Source organism: Canis lupus, chromosome 17 (assembly GCF_048164855.1).
Source record: "Canis lupus baileyi chromosome 17, mCanLup2.hap1, whole genome shotgun sequence".
Lineage (NCBI taxonomy): Eukaryota > Metazoa > Chordata > Mammalia > Carnivora > Canidae > Canis > Canis lupus.
Genome location: NC_132854.1, coordinates 12,898,351 through 12,918,500, shown reverse-complemented (window position 1 = coordinate 12,918,500; position 20,150 = coordinate 12,898,351). Strand labels below are relative to the sequence as shown.

Below are 20,150 nucleotides of genomic sequence, written 5' to 3'. Positions count from 1 at the left end.
TCAGTTGACTTAGAGGAGAAGCTTGGACAGATGATGTCCAGGTAAATTAAATTTGTTCTGTTCTGGGTTCTTGGACTTTTTTTTTTCTTGGACTTAATACCCATTATTGAATGTGGCACATTAGCCTTAAGACATAAAACCATCAACGATGGCACTTTCTGTATTCTATTCTATAGAGTTCAGTAAACACCAAGACACATGAAGCTGTACTGAGTCCTAGTGATGCTTGAAACTGGATATTTTAACTTTCTTAATCTAGGAGTGCTCATTCTAAGGCTTACTGATAACTCAGCTGGGCATTTTCTTTTTTCCATCTTTGCTAAGGTAGAAGTTACTTGAAATGGAATATACACATTAGCACTAGTATAAAACAAACTGTGCTGTCCTGTCATTTAAAAATTGCTCTTGGGACGCCTGGCTGGCTCAGTGGTTGAGCATCTGTCTTCGGCTCAGGTCGTGATCCCAGAGTCTTAGAATCGAGTCTCGCATTGGGCTCCCCATAGGGAGCCTGCTTCTCCCTCTGCCTATGTCCCTGCCTCTCTCTCTCTTTCTCTCTCTCTCTCTCATAAATAGTAAGTAAGTAAGTAAATAAATAAATAAATAAAATCTTAAAAAAACAAATAAAAACTTTTCTTGTATCTAGAGTAGACTCCTATAATCAGCCTATTTGAATAACTGCCCAGGTAACAAGATTTCCAACAGTTTGCAGAAAGCGTCACTCCTAGTGGTTAATAAATGACTTAACCTAATATGATGAGGTATTCCTTGAGCCCATGCTTATCTTCTCTTTTATATATGGGCCTTACTGCAGATCTACTAGACTTAGGAAGTAATATTATTGATTTGTCATAGCAGCAGGAGGCTAGAAAATGATTGATTCTTCCACTGGCCCAGCTGGAGCCAGATGAGTTGGCACTGTTTTGTGCAGAGCAAATATTCTCAGTGGGTGTGATTTAGAGGAACATATAGGCCATATCCTGCATGATTACTGGAGGTGCATTGCCCAAAGTGTGACAAGCTGCTTCACAGGACAAAATGAAAGGTAGGTTTCTTAGCAACTGTTCACTAGCTTTTACTCAAAACAGCTGGGCTCTGGTCATTAGGCTACTTTTTATTAAGCTTGTTACACAGACCATATGATTCAAAGAAAAAGACATGCTGTCCCAGGGGTATTAAATTGGTATAAACTGAGCCAGAGCTTGTGTTGTTAAGGCACAATTATTACTTTAAAGGTCTGTCCTTTAGATTTCCAGATCACAGCAATTTGGGGACTCTGTAGAGGTTACGTGAGAAAAATATACCTCCTAGTCCTCGTAGATGAAAAATAAATAAGAATCTGCAGCCTGGCCAGTCATTGCTGACTCTAGGACTTTAAGAAACTTAATAAACTTTGTTTTATGTTACCAAATTACATCATGTATATTTATGCCTATTTACTATCGGCTTTTCTCTACATGAGAAAGCATTTGGGGTTTGCACTAATAATTATTATATACAAGAGTTTCAAAAGTTAATATTGTAAAATTTGAAATTCTGGGACTTCTTTAGAAGTCATAAGGTCATAATCCACATGTCTAGAATTCACTGCCTAGAACAGAAGTACTCCTGGTTGGGTGGGGAGGAAGGAACATGGATGGATGAAGATAGATGGACGCTGAAGTTTTATTTCCAGCTGGTAGAGATGACAAAGAGGGGGAACCATCCTTTCATGTTGGTACAGTTGTTAAATATGTCCTCACAGGATGTCTTCTGACATCCAGCCCTGACGATACACAAGGCTGGGATCACCTTGTCTGCTGCCTTCTGGTTTGCTAGCTGGGGAATGTTCCATGGGGAATGTAATAGATTATGAAGTATTAATCATTTGTGGCTGGGTTTTCTTCTTCTGTTTCTTGGTAGCCGAGATTGGGGATTTTGATGAAGCATCAGACAGAGAGCATTTAGCAAAAAACAAGTACATACCTCAGCAAGATGCGCTAGAAGACAAAATCGTGGAGTTTCACCACAACCACATGTAAGTCCCACTGGGCGCCTCATGTTCCCTTTGGGGTGTTTCTGTCCTTCAAGCGTAGGTGGGTGTACACACACACGCCCAGTAGCTATTGGGACGAAACATGCAAAGGGTGAGAGAGAAGACCACAGAGGTTCATGGGAGTGTTGTTACTCACCTTGGATTCTTCAGACCCCGGTTATCCACTTAGGACCAGAGCTCCATGGTCCTTCTTGATTTCCTGTCCTACTGGAGTAGGCCTGGGGTGTAGGACACCGTGCTATGGAATTAAAGAAAGTGTATAAGATCAATTAACAGGAAATCTAGAAAGTGATATGGTCAGCTAGGGGCCAAGTAGGAATGTTACAAAAATCTAGAGTCTTTGTATCTTCTCCATTTGGGTGGTTTTTTGTTTTGGGTTTTTTTTGTTGTTGTTGTTTGTTTTGTTTTTTGTGATCACTAAAATAATCTTTCAAAAGATGCTCTGTGCCTGTTGTTTTGTTGCTTTGTTTAAGGAGGGTACTTGAGCTTTGATGATAGTATGCCAGTGTTGCCTTGAACCTTGCTTCCAAGTGTAGGCCCATTGTAAGTGACTAAAAACGTGTTTTAACACAGTGGTGTTTTGCTTTTATGTGACCTTAAAGGGAACTCTTTGAGATTCCAAAAAAACTGGGCAAATGTGAGCTAGACTTTTAGGGTTTTGTGTTACACAGGCAATAGGGCTTTTGTCCTCGTTGCTAGACTTTTGGTGATAATGAATAGGAGGTTGGGTGTCATCTGATCAGATAGCTCCATTGTTTGTGATGAAATGCCTTTTTATTTCCCAAGAGAAGTTGCTTAATCTCGAATTAATAGACACAGGGAATTCAAATCTCCTGGCCTTTCTCTTTAATTTTTTGTTTTGTCAGTGGACAAACACCAGCAGAATCAGATTTCCAACTTCTGGAGATTGCCCGTAGGCTGGAGATGTATGGGATCCGGTTGCACCCAGCTAAGGACAGGGAAGGCACCAAGATCAACCTGGCTGTTGCCAACACGGGAATTCTAGTGTTTCAGGTAAGAGCGTGTAGAACACAACTCCGTTCTCTTGGTGACGGAAAGATCAGAGTTGGCCCTTCAGCTCTGATTCCGCGTTGGGTGGGCCAGGTGAAGACCTCTATAGTTAATTTTAGGTGAACAGGGGAAAGACTATAACCTCATCTCAGGGTTTCTAATTCTCTCCAGGCCCTGAGCGTCCAGATTCTAGTTCATTTGCCCTTGCTCTGGTTGGGAGAATGCACAATTCAAGATTCGCTTGTGTTTATTGACTCTGTAGGATCACAGAAATCTTTATCAGTGGACCTGTGCTCAGAACACAGGATGGTAAAATCAGGATTTCAGATCCCCCAAAATAAACACTTTCTTCATACTGGCACGTGATACCCATGTCATTTCCTCCCTCCCCCCGCCCCCGGCCTTTTTTTTTAACCTATTGAGATTTTTAGTTGTTTTTTTGGTTTTTTTTTGTTTTTGTTTTTGTTTTTTTTTACCAAATTTAGGGATTTTTAAACCTAATTTAGGTTTTCCCTGAGTCAGCTGGTTTGTGACTTCAGCTATACATAACTTAAAAATGTAACTTGTATTTTTTAAGATTGAGCGGTTTTATAAACTCCTAAAAGCCAGATGCTATCGTAAGTCTGTAGCAAAACATTGCATTTGAATCCTAACCTGTGTTTTACTTAAAGACATAATTTTCTGTACTCTGAAATGTGTTCTCTCTTGATCACACTGCTATTGTACTGTTCTCTTGATCAGTGCTGCTTTTTATCTCTTAGCAGCTTTGTTGAGGTATTGTGGACCGTAGAGTAAAATTTAAAGTATCCATTTTCCTTAGTTCATATATATGTGTATATATATATGTATATGTCCTGAAGCCATCAATAAAATCAAGACCCTGAACATATTCATCACCCCCCCAAAAGCTTCCTCAGTGTTTTTCTTTTAAACAAAAGCAAGTCATCTGTGCTTTGATATCTTTTCTTTTTTATCATTTTTTTTTTAATTTAAATTTAGTCAGGTAACATATAGTGTATTGTTAGTTTCAGAGGTAGAGCTAAGTGACCAGTTGTATATAAACTCAGTGTTCATCATGGCATGTGCCCTCCTTTCATGCCTCTCACCCAGTTACCCCGTCACCCACCCCCACTCCCCCAGCAACCCTCAGTTTGTTCCCTATGATTAAGACTCTCTTATGGTTTGTCTCCCTCTCTGATTTCATTGTGCTTTGGTTCAAAGGGATACCGAGAAAGTGCCTGCCTTTTAAATAGGGTCATTTTCACCAGTTTTGAAGGTGTAAATATGTACATAATCTAAAATACTTTTTTAAGCTCTGCCAGGTTTGGTTCTGTCTCCCCCTTCCTGTTTTACCAAAATAGTCCCAGTGCTTCTCTGCTCCAGTATCAGATGTTTACGACGGACGTGAATTATCACAGAATCCTGTCCCAAGAGGAGTCAAGGTTGGGTTTCATGTGGGAAAGTAAGAAGGGAAGGTTTGAAAGCAGGATGGTATTGGAGGCGGTGACCGCTCTTCACAGTGTTTGACCTGCTGAAATAACCTAAGGAGTATTTGATGAGTAAAATGACCATGAGCCAGATAGAGTTTTCGGTCCTACCCTGAAATTTTTAAAATCGGAAGCTTTAGACATTTCTAAAAATCATAAAGGGGGGAAAAAGAAGTGCCTTAGAATTGAATTAATTTGCTTTGATTATATGTGATACAATCTAAATATCGAGAATTGCTCAGTTATTTAATCATGTACAGAGGCTGTATCTTGGAATTAATCTTCTTGCCAGTGCCTAATTGTTTCATTCCTACCAATTTAAATAAACGGTTCTGGTGTTCGAGCAGACTCCGGAGGAATTCTAATTTTAGTTGAGATGACAGGACAGATGGGAGCTAGTAACTGGCAGCTTCCTCTTGCTTCTCCATCACCCTGTCTCTCCACACCTGTCTTTCAAAGATGAAGATGTGTCCTTTCCTGAGACTGTTCTCTGGTCTAGAAGACACACCACAGGCCAGGCCTCCCCTCCCCATCCTTCTTGGATGTAGTTGGCATCCTGCTGGGCATGGGAGCCAGACCAGTGTGCGCAGTGGGGGTTGATTGCTAACCTGCGGGTTGCATTTACGGAGATTAACAATTAGCTGCTGGTTAAGGGAATCTCGGGATTCTCATTCTACCACATGAACTGTGTGATTTTGGGCACGTTAAAATCTACCCATGCAGCAGTCTCCACATCTGTAAGAGAAAGATAATAAACTCATCTCACTGAGTTTTGTATAAGGTTTGATAAGATAAGGCCTGTAAAGTCCTGATGGAGTGCTTGGTACTCTGGAAGTGATGGTCACTAATTATTGTGCTGGTTGTCATGGTTTTTATTGTTTTTTTTTTTTTTTTTTAATCTTTTGGTTTATCCTTCCCTTGGCCAGCTGCTCCTTTCCCTGGAGGCAAACTTCGTTTGAATGCCAAATCATATAATTAGTGAAAAATAATGCTCCAGAAACAGGCATCAGCCACAGCAGCAGCAAATCCTGAGAATTCTCTAGCAGAAGGCGTTCTTCTCGAGCATTCCAATGGCAGGTCCCCATACGCAAGGCAGACCAAAACCCCATGTTGCTTATTAAGCATTTCCTGACTCACTGGCTGATACCTTTCTCAGGGTTTCACTAAGATCAACGCCTTCAATTGGGCCAAAGTGCGGAAGCTGAGCTTCAAGAGGAAGCGCTTTCTCATCAAGCTCCGCCCGGATGCGAACGTAAGTGGATTGGGGGGTGGGGAGGCTGGAGACCAGACCAGACCACCCAGTGACCCTGGGGAGTGGAGGGGCTCTGCTAGGGCACAGGCTGGAACTGCGGCCAGCACTGTGCAGGTGTCTGAGGGTCTGTACCAGAGGCGTACCCAGATGCTCAATAGCCATGTTGTCACCTGGGTGAACAGAGCCCCTTTGGGTAGACAGCCTGACCCATGAGTTGCTAGGGCTCCAGCCTCCAGGTCACCTCCTCAAGACCCCACTCAGCATCCACCAGATCCGGGGCATACCCTTGCCCACATGGGCCTCCAGCTGGCCCCAGTTTTCATGTCCCTACTCTTGTCCCTAAACCTCCGATAGCACCACCCACTTCCTGCAGAACTCCTCGAAGATGTCACTCACCCCAGGACCAGGTCAGGGAAAGAAGGAGCATCTCCTTCCCCTGCTGGAAATGGCAGTGGAGGACATGGATGATAGATCCTGATGTCTCCAAGCAGAACTTGAAGATCGTTTCTTTACCATGGAATGAAAGATGACAAATGGCCATCTAGGCTTATCGTTCAGCCACAGAACACATTAAATCAGCTTTTATGGCCAGACCTGGGAAGCAGCCACCCACTAGAAGTTGTTTTTCTGTGGGAAAATGCTTTTTGAGTTCCAGAAGGCTACTTACCAACATAGAATTGCGGCACACTTGTTTGTAAGTTGGGACTGCCCAGAGCTGTGAGAGCCCGCAAAATAGTTGGAATGGCTAGGAACATTCAGGACTGTGGGGAGTCCTGTTTATAAAATATGGCCACTGACATTGAGAGCATTCGGTCGGGGAATAGGAAAATGACACTCTCGGCTTTCCAGAATCAACGGACATGATTTTTTTCAGACTTGAGTGTGACACTTCATGCTCCACCAAAAGAAATGTTCATTTCTTATATGGTCCCTGGGGCCACCTGGAGGCTTGAGCCATATGTTGCTCAACAGAGAAAAGACTGAGACCAATATGCAAAGTTGGCATGAACCTTCAGGGAGAACATAGAAGTATGTTTCAGTTATTTTCAGGAGGTAAAAAAGGGATTGTAGTATTTGGATTTTTTTTTAAAGAAGGAAATGTAGGCCACATACACAAAATCTGTTTATGAATTCTGTCAAAAGAAGTGTTCTGACTTCTAAGTATTCCTGTTTTCTTTAGTTCCTTTAAGGAATTCTGGGGGAGGGAGGGAATGGTTGAGTGGTGACTGTATTTTATCATTAGCAACAACTGTATTTTACTAAATAGGTGAATTTATGGTCCTGCTAGATAATAAAATACACAACTGAAATTTTATTGGACATATTTATTTTCTGTCCCCTTTCACATTGTTTTGCCCAGTGTCCATGGGTAATGGGGGGAAAAAAACCACAAAGTGGTATTTTCTCTTTTTAGAGCTCATACCAGGACACCTTGGAATTTCTGATGGCCAGTCGGGATTTTTGCAAGTCCTTCTGGAAAATCTGTGTTGAACATCATGCCTTTTTTAGACTTTTCGAAGAGCCCAAACCAAAGCCAAAGCCTGTTCTCTTTAGTCGAGGGTCATCGTTTCGGTTCAGGTAAGGATTCCATGTCACACCCCTGCAGTTTGCCATGGGAACATTTGTCCTGAGACCAGCTGTTTCCTGCTGCCTGTGATCACTCCTGCATGGTACAGTGGGCTGATAAGAGGAAAGCCAACTTCCAGGAGCTCTGGCTGCTGGGGTGATGGCGTGATCAGTCTGGGAGGCTCCTGGCAACCCCTCGCTTGTGTTTGAACTAACATCAGCCAAGAGACAGTCCAGTCCACCTGGCCACAACATACTCCTGACAGGACTCTCTAATCCAGAAAAGATTTTCCTTCTCTGTAGAAGCAAGTGTCTCATTAACATTTGGTGTAGCCTCCGAGAATGCTGCATAGATTTGCACATCATTAGTTCACTGTCTCACTTTTTTTTTTTTTTTTAAGATTTTTTTATTCATTTGAGAGAGAGAGTACACATAGGGGCAGAAGGAGAGGGAGAAGCAGACTCTCTGCTGAGCAGGGGGCCCTATGTGGGACTCCATCACAGGACCTGGAGATCATGACCTGAGCTGAAAGCAGATGCTTAACCATCTGAGCCACCCAGGCACCCCTCACTTCTTCTTTTAGCAAACATTTGAGTGTCTTCTGCATATCAAGGCCTAGTCTAGGTGCTGGGGATTCACAGCGAACAGAATTATCCCTGCCTCCTCGAAGCATACAGACTCTCCCAATGGTTGCTTAATAAGTAAACACAGAATTATTAAGTGGTTTAGTCATTTGAACACTTGCTGTTTTAGAAGGGAAATACCAAGAGATGAAATGGACACACAGAGTTTCTCTTAGAGCTGCTCTTATTCCTGGCTTGCTGAGAAAGCCCACAAATCTCCCAGTCATGGAAGGAGAGGGGGAGGTAAAGAATGGGATGTCTTGTGTTTAAATGAGAATGCCTTGCTGTCTTCTCTTCCCTCTCATCTTCTCCCTTTTAGCGGTCGGACTCAGAAGCAGGTTCTCGACTACGTGAAAGAAGGAGGACATAAGAAAGTACAGTTTGAAAGGTAAGAGAAATTTCGATACTCCTTCTGATGTGACAAGAGTCATTCTCTCCGGGTGACAGTGCATTCTTGCTTAATCTCTCTTCACCCAGGGTTGGTGAGTTACCAATCTAGTGCCTCATAGTAAAACTGGATCAGTTTAATGAACAGAAACATTGGAGGGCTGGGGTATGTCCTCAAGGGTGAAGTGACATGTGAACTGACCTGGAGGGCCAGGTGAGGAGGAAGAGGAGTAGGAGATGGCAGCGAGGATAAAGCACTGTAAAAGTAAAAATATCGTCTTCTGTGAGTCCTTAAGTATTTTGGGATTTGAATCGAAAGTATTTCTATAAACTTTTAATTAAATACAGTTTGGATGAGAAGCAGCAGGATTTATTACTGTCGTTAGTGAATGCTTATAGCTCTCGCCATGTTTCCACACACTCTGCATACATTAACTCAGAGTCTTCATACCAGCTCCATGAGGTTGGTGCTCTCCTATTGCTTTTTTTTTTTTTTTTTAAGATTTTTATGCATTTATTTGAGAGAGAGAGAGAGACCACAAGTGGGGGCCGGGGAGAGGGAGAGAAGCAGACTCCCCACTGAACATACAGCCTCATTCCAGGACCCTGAGATCATGACCTAAGCTGAACTCAAGAGTCAGACACTTAACCCACCGAGCCATCCAGGCAACCTTCTGCTATTCGCTTTTTTAAAAGATGAGACACTGCAGCTCAAAGAGATTAAATTACTAGCATCTCAGAGCTAGCAAGTGGCCCCTGGTCAACCGGGTCCAAAGCCCCCTGCCCTGACCATGGCTCTGTTGCCCCAAAGGGAGAAGCAGAGAATCTAGGGACAAAGATAAAAGGGTAAACAGATCATGATGTGATGGTGCATTACAGGCTGTTTAGTGCATGTGGATTTTTTCTTTCCAACATTTTTCTTTTTTACATTTTAATACATCCTAAAAATACAATATAACACAGAGAACACAACAAACATCCACATTTTTTTTTGTTTCTGAGTTATTTTCCCCTTTTCTGTGTGTAAATACTTGTGACAGATGTAGCTACCCCCCCCCCCCCAACCAACAACCGTCTTTGCTATTTCCCTCTCCTCTCCCAGAGGCAACAACTGCCAGCTTCATGTTACTTCTGTTGTGCATATTTATGCATCTGAAGAAAATGTGCAGGATTTCTCCGGGGTGTGCTTTTTCATTTAACTAGTAGCTCACCGTACATAATTCTGCATCTTGCGTTTTAAACCCTACCCTGGGGCAGCCTGGTTGGCTCAACTGCTACCTCCAGCCCAGGGCGTGATCCTGGAGACCCGAGATCGAGTCCCACATCGGGCTCCCTGCGTGGAGCCCGCTTCTCCGGAGAACTCTGCCTCTCTCTCTCTCTCTCTCTCTTTCTCTGTGTCTCATGAATAAATAAATAAAATCTTAAAAAAAAAAAAAAGTCCTTTAAAAAAAATAAAAATAAACCCTACCCTGATTTGGGGATTGGTGTTGGTATTTTAGGATATTGTGAAAGTATTACATTTTATGTATCTGATTCTCTGGTGATAAACATTCAGAGTACTCGGTGTTTTGTTTTGCTTTTGCTGAAATGAACTTCTGGTTGTGACCATCCTTGTCTGTTTGGAGTATTTGGAAGAAAAGCTGAATGAATGTACATTCGCATGTAATTTCTCTGTATTTATATGGTTTTGTTTGAGTACCTGAAAAGTTTCTAATGCTTGTTCACTGAGGAAGAGGAGGACACCGTAAAGTCAGGCAAAAGATGGAGAGGTGCTAGTGGCATGAAATACAATTTTCCTTCTGCTACTGGGACTGTAAATTCATTCATGGGGGCAGATCTTCTCTGAACTCACCACTATGAAAGAGTTAGCTGATGAGTAGGGATTGCGTCTATTCTAGAATTGATCTAGGAAATCATCACCCACAATACATGAATTGATACTGTATTGTCAGACCAGAACTTGCAATTCAGTGTTATCCTTGGGCCCAGCCACCTCTCCCTCCCAGGGACTTTTCCAGAACTAGAAAGATAGTGAACAGTGGCTGGAGCTCCTGACCACTTGTACCATTGAACAGGACTAGGGGCTTGCAGAGAATTTTTTCAGAATTTAAGTAACCCCTGAACCCTACAAGTAGTATAAAGAGAATGACTCTCTCTTCATGGAGCAGCCATACACACTACTTGAGATGCCTTCATATTGAGGAAGTGCATAAGGCTGTTATTTTTCATTTAAAAAAACAATAACAGCAGCTTACCTAACTTTGGCTATCTTCTGTGATTTCTTCCAGGAAACACAGCAAGATTCAGTCCATCAGAAGCCTGGCTACACCGCCTACAGAGCCGAATTCAGAAGTGCCAAAACAAGTCAGTAAATGCTGATCAACTATTATAATTGTCGGGGGAGGGTTGTTACCAAACTTTCTCTGCTAAGTACTGGGTTTCATAGTATGCTTCTGAGCTATTTGCCCTTCATCTTTGGGGTTCTTTTTGTAGAGGAGAATATAGCTATATGCCCTGGCTTTGAGCACCCCAGCCTATGCTCCATGAGCCCCAGAGTGGGTCCTTTTTTAGCTGACTTCATGTCCTCTGTCCCATGCGTTTGCCATGAAGTTTGCTCTGTTGGCCTGAACTCAGCTTAGGAGTGGAACCACCCAGAGAGCCAATAGAGCGGAGTCTACCCTCCCCCTACACGGGGGTGGTTGTGTGAAGACACCAGGCCCTCCTTTGCACCTGATGGGTGTAGCTCCCATTCACGGCCAAGGTCAGAACCCTTTGTTGGCACCAGACTGGGTGGTGAGTTCCCAGGACTCATGTTACAGGGCAGTGACCGCAGCTGGCAACCAGAGACATTATCACTCTTGCCCTGAGGTTGGTGAGAGCTCATTTTCTGGATGTGTTTTCGGGGTTTTCTCCATGAGAGAATACCAACTTTGTTGGGGAAGGACATGAAGCAGAGTCCCTTTGTGCTTCCAAAGAGAGTGCCTAACCTGTCTGCTCTTCCCCGAGAAGTACAAAGAAGCTTTTGTCTTTTGTCTGAAATCCGTGTTAACTCGCCTTGGGGGGTGGGGTTGGGGGGGTGGGGGGAGGGTTCCAGTCCACGATGTGTTTTCCACCTCTCCCTGCCCACCCTTTCTTGGGCAGCCCCCTGCGGGGTTGCAAGGACTCTAAGAAACGTTGGCAACCCCCTAGGGGCCTGCAGGCCCCAGGGAGCAGACGCAGCGCCCCACCTGGGCTGCAGGAGAGCCCCCCCCCCCCCCCCCGGAGAACCTTCTGGATGCTGACCACATGCACTCGGGGGTGACTGCTGATTAGCCGCGTGGCGGTGCGGATCGCCGAGAGCAGCGGCTACGTGGCCGGGAGCTTCCGCAGGGGTCCGAGAGGAGCCCCTGAGTCGGCTCTGCGCTCCCCGCCTGGGGCCCGCGGTGACCACCCCCCTCTCTCGCCCGCGCAGGCGCAGCAGCGAGCCAGCCCTCCCCCCGGAGCAGCCCCCGAGCCCGCGGGCGCCGCCCCAGGAGCCGCGCCCGCCGCCCCTGAAGAGCGCCCGAGCCCCGCGCCGCCCCGGAGCCCCGCGGGCGGCGGGAAGGCGGCCGGAGCCCCGCGGGCGCCCGCCGAAGAGGAGGAGGAGGACGGGGCCGCCGCCGCCGCCGCCGCCGCCGAGGACAGGAGTCCGCAGAGTAAAGCTCAGCCCCCGCAGCCGAGCACAGGTCCAGCATCCAGGGCTGCCAGAGGCAGCAGCACTTCCATTCCTTTCATTGACTGCAGTGACGTAGATAGCGAATCCGACCTGCTCAGGGAGCAAGCGTCCCAGTCACGGTCCCAAACAAATGACAACTATGAGGGTGATTTGACCAGTGGGGTTTATCTGCTCTCCCGGGAGGAGAGGCAGGCGGAGGCTAGGCTCAGGGCATCCCCCCGCTCCGTGAAGTCGTCCCGGCCTCCCTCCAGAGAGTTCCTCGACGGCGATTCTGCAGACCTAACCTTCGATATGAGCGGGAGCCCCAGACTCCCCAGACATAGCTCCCTGATAGATGAGCTGTTCAGGGCCTCAGACGGCCACAGTACCCCCGGCACCCCACTGTCTCCCAGGAGCAGACGGTCGAGTCCAAATAGGAGCTGGGACAGGACTGGGTCTCAAGGCTATGTTTCTGAAAACGGGCATGACCCACGAGAGGAAAGTATGAGAGAAGAGACTCTCCCAAGCCAGGGTCCTCCGGGTCCTCCTGAGAGCCCTTCCCCGGTCCTCCAAAGGCCATACTTACGGAGTCTCCCCAGTAGGTACAATAAGTCAGAGACAGACCCGCTCATCCTCAGCCAAGTAAGTTCAACCCCAGAGCCATTGGATGGGCTTGATGGCCGTGGAAAGGGGAGACTGGGCAGCCTGGCTGCATCCGAAGGTAGAGTGCTGGCTAATGGTGCACCTCTCGGGGCTCCGACCTCAAAGATCCCCCCCCTGCGGTCAGGGTGTGCCAGCGACTTGGCAGACCAGCGAGCACCCCTGCAAGTGACGGAGGGCTCCACCAGCAGCGGGACTGAATCCAGTGATTCAGACTCCGAGATGGTGGCCTCTTTGAGCCAGCCGCTCACGTTTGGCAACCCAGCAGTGCTGAGCTCCCCTTCCATGCTGAGAAGTCAGAAACACTTGGGTGGCCTGCATGTGAGTGAGGAGGAAGAGGAGGATGAGTAGGAGGGCCGGCTTCAAGTGTTGGGAACCTAGAGTCCTGAGTCTTGTGTTTCAGTGGAGATGATCTGTTCTAGCGACTCATTAATCTTTAGTCAACATTTACTAGGGGAAGTTTTGGACAGATGTGTTTGGATAGGGTATGGCTGGCTCTAAGATCTTTAAGAAAAATGAAACTTCACACAGTGGGCTTGCTTTCCAAAAAACAAAAAAAACAAAAACAAAAATAAAAAACGTGGACAAGATAAATAGTAAGATGTAATGACAAGTTACCATGAGCCTGTTCATCTTTCTGGTTGAAGGTGAGGAAGAAATACGTAATTCTGAATCTGATCATGTGTATAGTGTGTTGTATTTACGTGGAAATCTTCTGTGTGTGTTGAGTTTGTATGCAGATCACGCTCCTATTGACTGAATGTTTGGACTGACGTAGCAGTGAGATCCCAGGAAAGGTGTTGGTTTTACGTTTTCCCCCTTTAAGAGGAGGTGCTGCTTTTTTGGAGCCTCATAAAGTGAGGGATTGACATAATTCAAGACCATTTGTAAGTTGATTGCTGGTTGAGATTAAGTGTTGGTGAAATCTTAGTCAAGAATAATGAGCATTTTAATGGGAAGAATAGTCTTTCTTCTTTCCAGACTTCTTAGGAAATGATGTAAAGGATGTCAGGTGGAACTGTAATTTACGAGGGATTACTGGTTTGGTTCGGATTTGCATCAGTCGGTCAAATTGTTAGCTATGTTTTAAGAAGCTATAGCTCTGGCTGTCAGAATTTCTAATTGAAACTCAGAAATACTGTTGAGTGATGATGGGGGGTAAAATAAGACCTCGCAATAGGCACTGTTGTTCCCAGGCTGGCAAACCAAAGGGCTGCCTCTGAACCACACGCAGCCTAGAGAAAGATCCCAGTATTGCTGCCCCTAGTTTGGTTGTTATTTTCATTCTTAGTGTTCACACGTGTGTGAACAGTGTCTTCTCTTTGGAACAATGGCTTCCAGATGTTTCTGTGTGCAGGAAAAAGGTGTAAGTAGTGAGAGGTTTGATTTCTTAACTGGCCCACCTCTGCCAGTGCCTTTCACTCAGCATTCCTGCATCTGAAATCAAAGAGTCTTGTTTTAACCCGCTTGTTTCTCGGCCCCAGCTGTGCAAGGGAGTCACCTGAGACATTTTTAAAAAATCAGTGATGCCTGGGCCCTGGCCCTAGACATTTTTATCTAATTCATCTGGGGGTGCCACTTGGGTTCCCCGGATGGTTCTGCTGGGCATCCAGGGTCACTCCTCAGCCTGACACAGTTGCCTTCTAGCATCTAGTGGTATATCTGAAACTGATAGCTAAATTTCTGGCTTGCTTGCAGAGTAAGGAAAGCATCACAAATGAAGTACTTTTGTTAATTCCTGTTCTTTGATACTTTTCAGTCTTTAGTACTTTTTTAAAAAATGAATTGTAGAACCAAAATTTTAGATCATAACTATCAGATTATTGAAAAGAGTTTTAACGATGATCCATCCTGGCATGCCACCTTGCCAACAGCCTTATTAAATTTATCCGTGTGACATGATCACAAGGGAAGAGTAATGTGTGGGGAGGAAGCAGGGGAGAATTTGGCAGCCATATATAACAGCCGTACTGACTGACCTTGTGGCTCACAAATGATTATCTGTCCACATGAGTGTTGACAAGTTGATTTTGAAGACACTAACACGTAATCCATTTCTATACAACCTTTTTTTGTTGTTGTTTTATTTTCCTAATCATTTGATTCAGTGCATGATTGATGAATCAAACTGATTATTGGGTAGTTTGAAAGATGTTCAATGAAGCAGTGTGTTGATGTCTTGCCTTAGAGTAATATATTTAACAGAGTCACAGAATTTTTAAAATTAGAAGGGACCTTAGAGATCATCTAGGGGAAACCTTCATTTTATGGATGACAAGCCTTGTTCTGTTGAAGTCCATACAGCTACTGCATGATAAAGCTAGAACCCTGGCCCCTAGCCCTTCAGCTTTGGTCTGTGTGACATCTTGGTGCAATAGGACGTTTTTGATTAAGTACTTTAATTTTGGAGAATCTTGTTCAGATTAATAATTAAAATCAAATGTGGAGACCAGCGATCATGTAGACTTAGGCAGTTACAGTCCATAATACGTAGGAAGAACTGCTTTTTCTGTCGTGGGATTTTTGCACTTATAACATGTCCTTGCATATTTCTGTTTTGGACTTAGAAAAAGATGTCGATTTGCTGTATAAAAATTGAGTCCAGTGTGAGTTAAGCAGAATCACATTTGGAATCCTGTGGTCTATTTGTGAAGGTGATTTGTTCAAATGAGTTTTCTTTTTACCTCTAATGACACAGCAGTCTGATGAAGTGTGAATGAGCAATGGGTATTCCCTTACCCAGCATACAATGTGAATCAGTAAATGTAAATCTCCAAAGCAAAACATGCTCCAGTAATTATTTTGTTTTGCTTTTTACTTAAAGGAGTGATTTTTTTTAATCTGAAGTATTCTAAAAACAGCTGATCAATGGTAGTGTACTCAGTTCTGTATTGACAAACTCTCCCCTTTTAGGGTTGCTCATCAGTTTTTTTCTCTGGTTGGTTTTGTACCAGCCAAGTGATTCAATTTCTGCTTCTGGGCCAGTATTTATGAAAGCAGCAATCCTGATGTGATTAATGGTGCTTAACAGAGAAGGGGTATGGTTTGTTCATAAGCCACATAGCCTAAAGTGCTGAGAATATTCACTAATTGCCTCTGGTGGAGCTTGCCCTGTACTAATATTCTAAGCATGAGTGGGGGAGTAAATTTAAGCATTCTTTGAGCCCGGTGCAGCCAGATCACAAAGGAGACATGTTCTCTGACTGTGCAGAGGTCAGGGAAAGCCCACAGCCTCCCAGCCTTTAGTGAGACTCTGGTTCCCCATGTCTTTACCTGCCTTACTATGTAGCAGAGAAGGACATGCATGGTCACAAAGTTGTACCAAGAGTGTGCAGCAAGACCAGCAGTGGGGTTGGCTGTGAAGAATAGGTAACCTGTGAATTCATTCCAGTTTCCAGAGGGTTTCCCAAGACCTGTCATCTCTTTGTCGAAGACAATAGCTAGTGTAGAGTCTCCTGAATCAGTAAAGAGCCCAGATCTTCGGGTAATAGCTGCTCTATGAAATACAGTACCTTGAGGCCTTGGATAGAAGACAAACCTTCTATTAGAAGCACATCTTCCAGCCACCAGGCCACCTTGCATTAATATCTTTTGTTAGACGGTATTTCAAAGTATGCAAATTGTAGCCCCCTTTGTGGTTGATTTTTGTTGCTGTTTGTTCAGGGCAAAATAAAATGCAAGAAATTCTTTTAGCATGAAAAAGTGCATTTAATGAGTTCTGGAACTTACTGCACCGCTCCTTTGACAGACATCTGTATGCCATTGACGATATTTTATTAGACAGGAATTTAATTAAAGGAAGTCTGTGAGCCAGATTCTTCCCCACATATGTGACTCATATTTGGGGATTTCTCACAGATTTAGCTCCAAATTGTGCCACGTGGCCTGCCTTTAATATGTGAATAATTCTGATTTTATTCCCAAGAACTTCTTTGAAGATTCAAACCCAGCAGTTCTTTAAAAGAAAAAAAAAAAAAAAAAAAAGCGGGCCCACAAAACTCAAATATATAGCCTGAGCCTCTTGAAATTTGCACCAAGTATACAGAACCCAGTCTGTCCTCTGTTGAATCAGAAACCCAACTTGCATATTAGCCCTGGAATCCTTTTGATTGTGTTGTGAAGCAGTATCTAAAAAAAGGAAAAATGAATAAGATTAAATTGTCATTTTAAATTTTGTTAAAACTTGTGCATATGCGTACAGCTTCTTTTTTCATGTTTATAATCAGTGTTCCATGCTTTCCATCAACTTTTTCCACTTAAAATGTTATTCTCTATTCAGCACAGAATAAGTTTGGTGCAGTTGTTGTCATTAGCCAGTGATTTGCCCAGCCTTAAATTAAGAAATTTGGGGGCCCTCTTCATCATTGGGTTTATTTTGAACTTATTCTATTTTAATCACTCTTTGCCTCAGCCCTTACTTTTATCAGCAAGAATTTAAAGAGCCCTCAGAATTGCATTCCTAAAAAAGGCTCTGTTTTCTGGATCTTCCCTCTGGTAGGCTGTAAACCCTCCTTCTCTGATTAGTTACGAGGTTCTTCACTCTGAGGCTGGCTGGCCTTCCTGTAGTTTCATGGGATGGGCCTATTTTATTGCGAATTTTATAAATCAAACTGCAAAAGAATCTTTCTCTGCCATCCTCGAAATAGAGTGAGTTTCTTCTGAACCTGAAAGAAGTGAATGTTTCAGAATAATCCCCTGCTGGTAGCTCTCTGATGCGTTGCACACTCAGCCACATTCACCACATCCGTGAGGGCAATATGGAAAGAGAAGTACTAGTCATAAACTTCTAGAGCAGTAAATGATGAACAAACGACTCAGGTGACATTAGAGAATTTACTGGCACCGGTTTTTCCTTGCTAGTTTAATTCCGCCTCCCTCCATTTAGTTGAGTGAAAACAATACAAGGCAATGGGGTCTGCAGCGTACATTTATGCATACCTCTAATACCACTTGCTGGTTTTTAAAATGAAGCCATGTCTTTTAGATCAAGCTAAGCGTGCCACTTAATATAGCAGTTCTCTTCTTATTAAAAAAAAATAATAATAATGAAAAGAAAAAACAAACTCCATGATGATTTGGCCTTGTGTTGTGGGTATCTGGTTGCCCCTTGGTTGGCCATCCTTGAACAGGGCTCCTTATTGTTTCCTTGGATAACCTAGAGATTTCCAAGTAATTCCCCTGTGAACAGAAGTTACCACTGCTCCTGTATGCCATACAAATGTTTGGGAGGTGGTGGGTGGGGAGTCTTGCTTTGACCCCCGCCTAAAAAAAGTACATCATTCCAAAAACCATAAATGACACTTCTAGCATGAGAACTTTTTCTTCTTTTCCAGTGGAAGCAATTAAACATCTCTTGGTGGAAGCTGGGAATGAAGTAGAAAATCTTCTTTTCCTGAAAGCTTTCAGAATTGAATAGACTGATCTGTTGAGGATCATTTCCGGATAGACTGAAATCAGACACCTCTGCTTTACCTGGGAACAGCCCTCAGCGTCTTGGCCTCTGGTATTTGAGTGTAGCTCCCAGGGGAAGGCAGCTCCTTTGTGTCTTTGTGTGGGTTCTAGATTGGGTTACTCTAGAATGTCCTGGGGTGGCTTTATAGATCTAAAGCAGGGAGAATTAATAATCAGCCGTTTACATGAGATGGCTGATCTTCAGGTGTAGCTGAGAGCCAGTTGAAGAGGTTAACTGCAAGTCTGTGCTCTTCATGCCATCATGGGGAGAGCACTGGAAGATAGGTGAGTTGGCTGCCGGGGCGGGCACAGCGGGCTCAGGATATTGAAGGGTAACTACAAATCATTGCCAAATGTGGGACAAATCAGGGGCACCAGAGGACAGAGTGAGGACGCTGTGTGCATGCACATTTAGTAAAAAGCACCAGTGATTCACTCATTCTCCTTTTGAGTAAGAGGTGGACGTGGTAGTGGTACAGGGAGTCTGCAGGCAGTGCTCTGCTTTCTTAGGAATTTGGGTTGTTACCTGGCTTTCAAATAAGATACAAGGACAGGTTCATTTTGGAGTCCTCAAGGGTGTGACTGGCATTTCATGACTCACGGACAGGCTTTCTGCCTCATGAAATTAGGCTAACAGCTCCTTCTTCCTGGGCCTCAAAGTTCCTTCATAAGAAAGCAAGAATTTGTCACTCTGCCTTTAGTGATGTACAGAAAGACCAAAGATAAGCCTTCTTTAGTGAAGACCACATACCTGCTCTTCTCTCCACACACACACACCTAAATTCCCGATGGATCCAGCCCCTCGCGCTCACCCCCTTTCTACCTGGAAAGTTCCCGCGAAAACCTAACTAACCAAATTTCACAAGCTTGGGCTGTATTATTAATCCAGTTCCCTTCTGTTCTTTCTGTGTGTATATTTAATACTGTAGATAAAATATTTTATTAAAAACATCTAATACACCAAATTTTAAAATTTAGAAAAGGCTGGGGACTTCATTCTCATTTTTGTCATTTGTTCAATAAATTTGAGAAAACATTTTTCTGTTGTTCCATTGTATGCACTGTTTGTCAGCATGTACCTATCTAGGAGAAAAAAAGCTCCCTCCCCCACCCCTGATGTTCTGTCTTTATCCTCAGAGCATGGTGTACCTTCTGTTCCGTGCATTGTTGGAGCACTGTCTGATGTCTTTTTTTTTTTTTTTTTTTTAACACTGCTGAATACCAGTTTGTACTTGGAATACCTGTTTCCTCTAGAATACAGTGATCCTGTTCATGAAACAGCAAGCTTTAACATGGAGACATGCTGGGGTGTTACCCTATTTCCTGAGGGTGGGGAAGAGAAAGCAAATGGAGGGCTTAACTTTTTGGATTTCATCTTCTAGGAAGCCTACACTTTGTATGGTGTGTGCATGGGGGTAAGGAGGTCTTTGGAAGTGAGCAGGATCACTGTAATTGAGGGGAGAGGTCTCATGGAAACAGAGCGTATCTGTGGCAGGAGCTTACATAGGGGAACTCAGACAACTAACCAAAGGATTGGCTTCATGTGTTGGTTGGGAGCATCAATTCAAATAGGAGTAGAGCACTTTCCATAGTTAGTATATATAAGAGAATTTAGTTGTGTGGGAGGAGGACGTTGGAAATGTAAAGAAGACCCCGCCCAGCTCTGCCTAGTTGGCTACTCATGGCCAATAAGCCATTATTAGTTTTGATGTGTCCCCAAAATGTAAGCTCTCACAGATACTGTCTGGTTTCATCTTCTCTCCATGGCCTAAGAGTGCAGCATCTCAATTAAGCATGGATTTATACCACCGGGGAAGGGTGCTGGCTTCTCCCAGTAACAATGAGCTTGGTGATTCTTTCAGCATGGAAGGCCAAACTCTTGTAACAGTGTATGCACGATATTAATATCTCTTTGTTAATCTAAACTGAAGAGGCTTTTACTTGTCCTAACAGGTATCTTGCTGTAAAAATACTGTCAATTGTAACTGTTCTTTTCCACTGATGGCT

At 44.0% G+C, this 20,150-nt stretch overlaps 1 protein-coding gene across 7 annotated transcripts in view; it reads left to right on the top strand.

Annotated features, from left to right (window-relative positions):
* Positions 1 to 20,150, top strand: part of FARP1 (FERM, ARH/RhoGEF and pleckstrin domain protein 1) — a 290,246-nt gene that overhangs the window by 217,775 nt on the left and 52,321 nt on the right. For all 7 annotated transcript variants that reach the window (XM_072782564.1, XM_072782568.1, XM_072782567.1 and 4 more), the window contains 7 exons: positions 1,900 to 2,014; positions 2,899 to 3,046; positions 5,687 to 5,782; positions 7,197 to 7,360; positions 8,292 to 8,360; positions 10,648 to 10,723; positions 11,811 to 12,063. In XM_072782564.1, coding sequence (XP_072638665.1) covers positions 1,900 to 2,014; positions 2,899 to 3,046; positions 5,687 to 5,782; positions 7,197 to 7,360; positions 8,292 to 8,360; positions 10,648 to 10,723; positions 11,811 to 12,063 — 921 coding nt within the window. The remainder of the gene's footprint in view (positions 1 to 1,899; positions 2,015 to 2,898; positions 3,047 to 5,686; positions 5,783 to 7,196; positions 7,361 to 8,291; positions 8,361 to 10,647; positions 10,724 to 11,810; positions 12,064 to 20,150) is intronic.